Source organism: Taudactylus pleione, unplaced genomic scaffold, assembly GCF_031769625.1.
Source record: "Taudactylus pleione unplaced genomic scaffold, aTauple2 ptg000002l, whole genome shotgun sequence".
Lineage (NCBI taxonomy): Eukaryota > Metazoa > Chordata > Amphibia > Anura > Myobatrachidae > Taudactylus > Taudactylus pleione.
In genome coordinates, this window is record NW_028284405.1 from 2,331,726 (window position 1) to 2,341,307 (window position 9,582).

Genomic DNA, 9,582 nt, shown 5'->3' on the forward strand with positions numbered 1-9,582 from the left:
CCAGTTGGCAGCGCTGCCCAATTGCATGTTAGACGCAAATATATATTTATATTTTTTTTTAAGAGCCCAGTTACTGCTCAATTGCTTTTTCGGACACAAATATGTTTAGTAACAGCGCCCACGTACTACCTACTACCAATTGCTTTCTCAAAACAAATAATTTTTTTTGCAGTGTCCCGATACTGCCCAACTGCATTTTGGGCACCTAGTCGGGCCACTTGCTGCCTAGATGCTGCCCGACGTTTGTGGGTGGTACAGCAGATGTATATAAAACACACCGCCGGGACACGACTGCAGTTCATTACACAGATAAAGTTTTTTTAATAGCACCCAGATACTTCCGCACTTGCTTTTTTGACAGGTTGCCAGCCCCACTGGCTGGCTGGACACAGATGACAGTGCTGCCCAAACAATGCCAATTGCTTTTTGGACACAATTTTTTTTTTCCAACAGCCTCCCAGATGAAGCTTCATTTGCTTTTTAGACACCAACAAATGTAAGATCGCCCAGATACTGCCCAATTATTATTTTTTTGGACACGGATAGTTGCTGGCTATACAGAAGGGACAGTGAAGGCCGCTGTAACGCAGAGAGACTAGTGGCGGCTGACGCAGGCAGCACAGTGTCACGCTCAACGAGGGAAGAGGAGGGTCCGTCTCTGCTCTCCAGGCCTCCACTCAGACGACGGGCCAGTGACGCAGCCAGTAAGTCGCGCGGTGATGACGTTCCTGTATGAAGTGCTGCGTCAGTGCAGCGCGACTTTCGGCCCCCATCGCAGAGTGCCCGGGCGGCTGGGGAGTCTTTGTGGGGAGAAGACTGTGACGCCTAAAGGTAATAGCTTCATTGCAGGTTAGATAAGCTGAGAAAGGTAAAATAGCAGCGTCACTTATCCGCACTCCCCTATGATCAGCTCAGGATGGGCACCTTGCAGAGCATTGGCCTTTGGAACGCCATCGGGAGTTTGATATGAGAGTGTCCGAGCAGGAGAGCTGGTTCCCTGCTTGGATCATTAGAGACATTGGGGGAGAGGTAAGAAGGGGCGTATCTATAATGGGTGCAGGGTGTGCAACACGGGCCCCTGGGTCCAGGGGGGCCCCGCACCGCATACCCTGCATCCATGATATTACTTACCTCTCCAGAGTCCCGCGTCGGCGCGGGGGTCTGGCACTGTAAAACGACTGGAAAATGCCCGCGGAGGCCATTTTCCCGTCGTTTGCGCATGCACAGAAAAGGGAAAATAGCCGCGGAGGCCATTTTCCCGGTGCCCTGTGCATACACTATAGACTATAACTATGGCGCTGGCCGCACACAGCTCAGTGCGCTGCCGGACAGAGAGGAGGGGGGCCCGTGTCGGACACTGCACACGGGCCCCCTCCTCTCTAGAAACGCCCCTGACTATATGCAATGTTGCCGACGGTCGGGGCGATTACGCTTCGCTCTGGACCATGCAGGATTGCCGGTGCACATTAGGAGGATTTAAAGAACAACGGAACAATCACTCGTTCCGTCCTTCATTAAACTACACAGCCCCCGATGCGATATCCTGTAATTGGCCGGACGATGTGTATCCAGCCTTACTGTGAACCTCGGTATGTATGAAAGCAGATAGCGTAGAGAATTACTTTTCTCTACATTACCTGCAAACATCTAACGATTCACCGTCACCGTACAAAATCATTCAGATGTTATTAAAAAAAGCCATCGCACTTTTGTGGCTTATCGTTATTTTCACTTATCGGCAGGATTTCCTGCTGGTATATGCGCTGTGCAATGGTGGCGTCTGTGTGTGTCCGGCTGCGCACCAGATCCTGGGATATTTACAAGATTACCAGGAGGTAAGACACAGCGTATCAGCACCAGGTTGATGCACTATGTGCCTTGCACGGATCACCGGAGGGAAGAGTTCTCTTTTCCCCACTTTGGTGGCCATCTTGGCGTTATCGAAGGAGGAAAGACCATAGTGGCTTGCTAAGTCCCCCCCTCCTTTGTGGAACCTATGTGATCTGCAGAGAACAGATAAGTGACTATTTTTTAACATTTGTAGATTATTATACTTGCCTAATTCCTCCCAAAAACTTATGGCCACATTTAGCAACGAGACATATGTCCACCTGTCACTATTAACAAACAATGGTAAACTAAGATTACTGCTTTGTCACTGTATCGCTTACGATACGGTCCTCACTGCCGGGAACAGGGACCCAGCAACAGCCTTTCCGGCATCAGCGAAGCCTTTCAAACTTTGCTGTGTCCCTGCCAGGGTGAAAGTGTAATTCGCATGTGCAGACTGTCCGTCTTGCTTGCGTGTGACATAGCCCGTTGCGGGCAACAATAGGCTGCCAGCAACATAGTGGAGGATGCCGCCAAGGAGGGGGGACGTTGCTGGACCTCACCGGAGAGGTAAGTGATGTTGAATACCAGTGACTTTTTCGTTTGTATCACTGCGATACTATACAAAATATGCCCCTGGTATTACGGTTCATTGTTAAATGGGGCCCTACATTTTTAGTTTTGGGTAGAATTATAATTTAGATTATATTAGTATATTACTTGGTAATACCAAAAATGAGGATCATAGTGGCAAGTCAAGCCATGTTTTAATTTCCTCCCCATAACTAAATGTGCTTTAATTTTTGTTTGTTGCTACAGAAGGTAGTAAAACTTGTGTAGTTTTATACTATGTCCAGCTTGCCCTGTTAAGAGTATAACTTGTTGGAATAATTCTAGCACTACACAACATTAATTTGCATTTGATGTGCTTTTGCTTCTAAGCCAACACAGGACAATATAGTTTAATTCTGGTAAATGTAAATAGGTACAGCCACAGAGCACTTCTAAAATAAATGATGCATTGAAGACTATCATAAGACATTGACACATTTTTCCTTTCTCATAATTTCTCAGCAAAGTCCTTCAAAATGGTGGGAGCGCAGGAAATGGAAATTCAGACTTCGTCAATACAACAGCAGCCGCTCGTGCAATCAGCCGAAACCAGTAGCCACCAGTACGAGTGTCATGAGTGTGGGAAAGTGTTCAAGTGGTCTTCCAGACTTATTCATCACCAAAGAACTCATACTGGAGAGAGACCGTACAAGTGTTCAGAATGTCCGAAGGCTTTTAAAGGCTCTTCAGCACTGCTCTACCACCAGAGAAGCCACACCGGGGAACGCCCATATAAGTGTGGGGATTGCGGCAAAGCATTCAAGCGCTCGTCTTTATTGCAGATCCACCAGAGTGTTCACACAGGGTACCAGTCCTTCAAGTGTAATGTCTGTGGAATGGCGTTCAAGTGGTCTTCCCATTATCAGTATCATATGAGGCAACATACAGGAGAGAGACCGTACAAATGCAATGTCTGTGAGAAGGCGTTTAAAAACTCCTCCAGCTTAAGGCGACACAGGAACATCCACACAGGAGAGAGGCCTTATGTGTGCACCGTGTGTGGCAAGGCTTTTACGCAGTCTACAAACCTGAAGCAACACGAGCGCATCCACACCGGAGAACGTCCCTACAAGTGCAGCGAATGTGGTAAATCCTTCACCCACTCCTCCAACCTTCTGCTTCACCAGCGCACACATAATGGCGGGATTACACACAAATGTGACTTGTGTGGCAAAGTGTTTATATCCGAAGCTTTCCTGCAGAAGCATTTGCAGTCGCACACAATTGAACAGACTTTTGTGCAAGCTGGTACGGAAGTTTTCCTGACAACTACAGGTGACATGGAGACGGTGGAGATGCTTTATAAGTGTGGCACGTGCGACCTGACATTCAAGAATGAGGACTTGCTACTTGAGCACCAGCAGAGTCACACCGAAGAGCAAATTTACTCTTGCACCTCTTGTGATAAGACATTTAAAAGTGCCTCAGGGCTATCGCGCCACCAGTATACTCACTCTAACGAAAGTCCTTATAAATGCTCAATTTGTGAGAAGACATTTGTGCAGCTCTCCAACCTCTTGATGCACCAGAGGACCCACACAGAAGAGCAGCAGCTGATACAAACAGAGGCGGAGGTCACATGCCCACAAACCATTGAAATAGTTCAGCCCTTTACCGCTACGACCCCTCCAGAGACTGTCGACCGTCCATATAAATGTACAGACTGTAATAAAGCCTTCAAAGGTTCCTCAGGACTCCGTTACCACATGCGAGACCACACTGGAGAGCGCCCTTACAAGTGTTCAGAGTGTGGTAAAGCTTTTAAGCGCTCTTCGCTGTTGTCTATCCATCAGCGAGTACACACTGGTGTGAGAGCATTCAAATGTGCCGAGTGCGGGTTAACGTTCAAATGGTCCTCCCATTATCAGTACCACTTGCGACTACATACAGGGGAAAGGCCCTATAGTTGTACCGAGTGCGGCAAGACATTCAAAAATACCTCTTGTCTACGCCGACACCGGCAGTTGCACACGGGCGATCGACCGTTCGCCTGCGTCATGTGCGGCAAAACCTTCACTCAGACCTCAAACTTGCGTCAGCACGAGAGGACTCACACTGGAGAGAAGCCGTATAAGTGTGAAAAATGTGACAAAACCTTTACCCATTCGTCCAATTTGCAGCTACACCAGCGCACGCACTCCAGTGACAGACCTTACAGGTGCACCGTTTGCGGCAAAGGCTTTGTCATGTCCTCTTATCTCCAGAGACATCTGCGTACCCATGCATCAAACACTGGAGGAGATGGCGATTCAGCTACCCAAACATTAGGGCCCCAGACTGGACAGGTCACACCCACCTCACAGAAGGTGCAAATCGTACAGGATATGCCTGCAACACTAAATTTTGAAGTCTGCAACCAATCTAATGCTGTAAATTCACAAACCTTTTTCTTGGTGCAAATTCCACAACAAAACACTCCAAAATTTATTTTGGTACCTTCTACCCAAATATTGCAGTCCCAGCAGAAGGTGCCTGTATTTCCCAATACTTCCAGCATAGTTACAATGCAGAACAATGTAGGTCAGAAAAATCAGCAGACCAAGGTTCCACGAAAAAAATCAAAGCAAAAAACAACAAATACCCTCAATTTTACACCTGCAAATAAGAATGTTCTCATTATGCCCAACACCTGCCCAAAAATCCCTAATTTGCAGCCTCTTCAATTTCAAACTATTCAGAGCTTTCCCCGAGCCCAAACGGTACCCTTGGGTCAAAATTTCATTTTTTTACAGAATGTGTCTGAGCAAAACCCATTGCAGCTCCCAACAATGCAAATAAATCCAAGTTCTGCACAAAAGACTGCAAACCTACAAATCCAACAGGTACCCAATACACAGGATGTAACCATTCAAAACATACCCAGCTCTCAGGAAGTGTCAAATATTCAGTTTAAAACTGTACCATCCTCAGAAGACCTTTCTAATATGCAAACCTTGTCTAGCCCCACAAATATCCCTAATGTACATATCCACCAAGAACTCTCTAATGTCCAGCTCCAGGCCAGCCCGACTACAACACACATTTCTGACCTACACATACAGGCACTCCCAGAATCCCAAAGCGTCTCCAGTTTGCAGGAGAGCCAGAACGTAATAGTTGTGCAAAATTCTCCAGGTGAGGAGCTTCTCAGCACCACGGAGAATGTCGAAAGCTTGCAATCCATGGAAGAAGTCCAGGATGTCCACTTCGAAACCCTCCAGACAGAAGAAGGTTTGCAGAACGTCCTGGTCTTACGGAATGCTGACGGGAAACAAACACGGTTGTGTGTGCAAGGAGTGGAGAATATTCAGGGCATACAAGATGTTTCTAATGTCCAAATTCAAGCCATGTCTAATATGCAGGAGTCTGGCAACGCCGCCCCAGAATGCCAAAAAGTATTTATTATCCAGAGCGCTCAAGGGGAGCAGACCCTCCAAGTGGTCGACAACTATCAAAGCGATCAAAACCTGCATGTAGTAGAGAACATTCAAGGATTGCAGGTCGGGCAGAACCAGCTTCAGATGGTGCCCAACGTTCAAAGCCACAACACTGTGCAGCTTCCGCAAAACTTGCAGTTGAGAACTGTATCAAGTGGTCAGGAACTACAAGCTGTTCAAAATGTGCAGGGCCTGCAGAATATACAGTCAGTCAATGCAGGAAACCAGAACGTACAAACCATCCAATTGGTCCAAAAGAATTCTGTTCAGGGACTACAACATGTATTGCCATTTATTCAGATAGTGCAGGGTGCTCCAAAAGTACAGCTTGTCCATACGTTTTAATGTAGCCTACATCACAGTGATTGTAACAGCTGCTTGACAATGCAACGACCCGTATAGACAGTCTGACACTACAGCATATCGTTATGCTGGATTACTGTTGGTCAGCAGCGAATGTCACGCTGAAGTTTTGGGATACATAAGTCTTGTCGACTTAATGTCGACAATCATTATGTAGTCCCCCAGAACGCCGACATCGGGAGATTGACAAGAGTGAAATGCTACTTAAAGCATTTCACGGTTGCCGTCAGTCCAACTGTAAACGTGATAATTCATTATTGTGTGCAATTGGTCGCCCGGCGCGCAGGAAATGTTTTGTAGGTGTCGACGTTCCGTTGCCTACCTAGGTCTTATGAATGTTGACCAGACCACTGCATACCGAAGATTTGCCACCTTTGCTATGATGTGTTCTTTTCTCAATAGCATCAAGAGTTGCCCTTGAGAAGCATGGATTTTAAGGGATTTAAAGGAAATTTGTTTAACGCTATAAGCCTATCGTATATAATGTAATATATTGTTTATAGTATGTGTAAAAATGCTATAGTTTTTAAGCAATAGTTTGGTTGATATTATAATCTTTTTTTTTTTTTTTTAATTATACAAAAAAAAATGTAATGCACTTTCTTGGGGAGGAGGGGAGGAGCTAATGCTCAGCTTTCTGTATCCCCTGGCAACTTCTAATGTTATAGCAGGCGCAGAAACCTTCCTGTAGAAATAGCCAGGAGTCAAGAATTAATAAATAAATTGCAACAGTAAAAATTATGTGTGTATGTATATATACCGGCAGGTTTTAAAGTTTGCCGAAGTACTTGATCTTGCATGACTTGCCTTTTAGGGAACAGTATAGTCCTGTGCACTTCTGTTGCAACAACAGTTATTTAAGCCTAATATATGCTTGCACTGGACTAATTACTAAGATTATATATACAATGTCTAATATCTCATATTCTGTTTGGTAATATATACACAAACACACTTTGGAAGTTACCTTGTCAAATTGCTTGGTTAGGTATATTTACCAAAGTTTTCCTTTTAAGGCAATCTGGAACTCGTGGCCTGATTCAGTAGTAGACGGAATTGCAAAGCTGCACGGAAGCACCTTTGCAATTCCGTCTTTGCAAATACAGCATAAGGTGTATGACACCACCTGCTGCATTTGTGATCCCTGCACTCCGAGGTCGCAGGCTGGGATAACCATCGCAACCATTGGTGGACAGCGCCAGCCAGCTGAGTAAGCCTCATCTTACGCATGCTGGCCTTCTTGCGAGGTCAGGAAACTGCGTGCACGGACACGGCCCCTGGCCTTGCCACTCCTGAAATATGGAGCCGACTTGTCCCTGTTTCCAGGAACCCCAGACGGCCTTGCTCATGCTTCAGCCCTTATGCATCTGCCTGATAAATCAGATTGTGGACATAGAAGGGGCTGCTTGCGGTCACTCAGGATCCGTTCTGCACATTCGCAAAACGGGTGCTACGCACGGGCAGATTCCCGACAACCGGGAATCTGCGTTCACGTGCAGTGCTGAATTAGCCCCTCAGTCCTGTTTCGTTTGCCTTTGGAACCTAATAAATCTATAAATATTAACAGAACAACATGTATCTAGTTAATCTGATGCTACAAATCTGCTTTTTGTTTGATTGACCGCATATATTTATTTAAACCAAAAAAATTAGTACTTGTATGTTGTAAAGGTTATGTTCCTGATGAATTTATGTATTGTGACATGTTTTGCTTAGTTACTGATATTAAATGATTTTTAAATAGAATTGTTTTTGGTTCTGCAAACAGAATAAAGAGAAAGCTACAGGCTAACATAGTAGCTCTAATAAGCAATGACTATGTCCTTGATATTTAAACAAGGACTTGATTATTTTTGCAATTTGATGCTTGCACTAGTATTTATATTTCTGCTGCCTTCTGGTGTAAATAAAACAATTACTAAAGCTGATATTGTTTAGCCAACTTGGATCAATTGAATTTAAAAAAATACTAGTGCGGTCTTTCAGACCCTCCCGTCTATAGTAACACTTGGCACTACTGATACTGATTGTTTTATGTTTTGGGACAAAGTTGCTAAATTGTGGAAAATAGTTAACCATTTGTTTTGCAGAGAAATAATTGTTTCTCAAGCCAAATAATTGTTCATGATTTACAATTCATTATCCAGTGGGAGATAGGGTTTCCTTTACCCTGGTAAGATCTCTACTTTTAAATGCTCCCTTTTGTACTACTACCCTAATAACAGTCAGGGACTTCATGTTCTGTGTTTTCATGCTTTATGTATTACAAGCTCTTCAAAAAGAAACAGGAAGTTGGTGCGCACAGGAATATTACCTCCGTACAGAGCAAGGCATTTTTAAAATGTAAAGCTTTTAAAAACCGATTACAGACATATATTTGTGAACTTTACACACAGTGTTTCCATACAGCTTTAGTTGTGACACATTGAACAGATTAAGGTTTGTATCTTGTAAATATGTACGATGTATATCCTGATATAAGACCTGCAGTTCTTTCGATTAAATCTCTGCACACGTTTTGAAGGATTATTTTTTCTCTGTCTCTTCTAAGAAATAGTTGTCTATTAGTGATGGGAAATACATATATTACTTCATTAATGTGACTTCTGGGAACTATTGGAATGACTTCTCTGTAACCCACCCCCAGCTTTATCCAATGTGCTTTACCCAACAAGAAGAATGTAACTCAGCGTGAAATGTTTAGTATCCTCAGAACATCTGTGTGTGCTATTTGCAGATACAATGTAACATGATTCACTTTATATTGTGATGTTTTTTTTTTCCAAGTGAAGATTATAGGGCATATTTTCTAATTATTGGGTACCAGACCCTATAATTATAATTTCTTCACGGCAATAAGAAATCACCGCCCAGGTGTGTCATAGTTCACTAACATGGACAAGGGCGATGGGTGGAGGTAAAGTGATTGCATTACTTTTAGTTTCCGGGGTCTGCCGCAATGCTGCACATGTGAGATCTGCTGACAGCACATGTGCGATTGGAGAGTGCCGTGTTGGGATCCTGCAGGACCCTCTCCCGGTGCTTTTGGCAGTTTACAGCCAGCTACACTGGCTAATGCTGTTGTTGGCTATCTTGCCAAGCATTCTGGAGCTCGGTAAATAAGGCAAGAACGCAACCACCATAGGTTTCTATGGGGGCTTGACTTGCAGTCGAAACCAAAGGTTTGCAATTGATATCTGATATTTGCTGCGGTCCCCTGTCAATACATTTAGGGGATACATATTTGCGAGTACCCAATGTTTGCGAGTCCCACCATTTTGGGGGGGATATCCTGCAAATGATTGATAAATAAGCCCCTATGTGAGCTGTCAAGAGTATTTGGTAGACAGCAAATTTAATG

At 44.4% G+C, this 9,582-nt stretch overlaps 1 protein-coding gene across 1 annotated transcript; it reads left to right on the top strand.

Annotated features, from left to right (window-relative positions):
* Window positions 1–759: 759 nt before the first annotated feature.
* Window positions 760–8,747, top strand: ZNF628 (zinc finger protein 628). The gene is made up of 2 exons (XM_088445958.1): window positions 760–831; window positions 2,905–8,747. The coding sequence occupies exon 2, from the start codon at window positions 2,919–2,921 to the stop codon at window positions 6,201–6,203; it is 3,285 nt and encodes a 1,094-aa protein (XP_088302084.1). The 5' UTR covers window positions 760–831; window positions 2,905–2,918; the 3' UTR covers window positions 6,204–8,747.
* Window positions 8,748–9,582: the final 835 nt, after the last annotated feature.

Excerpts from the sequence above, each read along its gene's own strand:
- ZNF628 (XM_088445958.1), top strand. The coding sequence starts at position 2,919 with ATGGTGGGAGCGCAGGAAATGGAAATTCAGACTTCGTCAATACAACAG.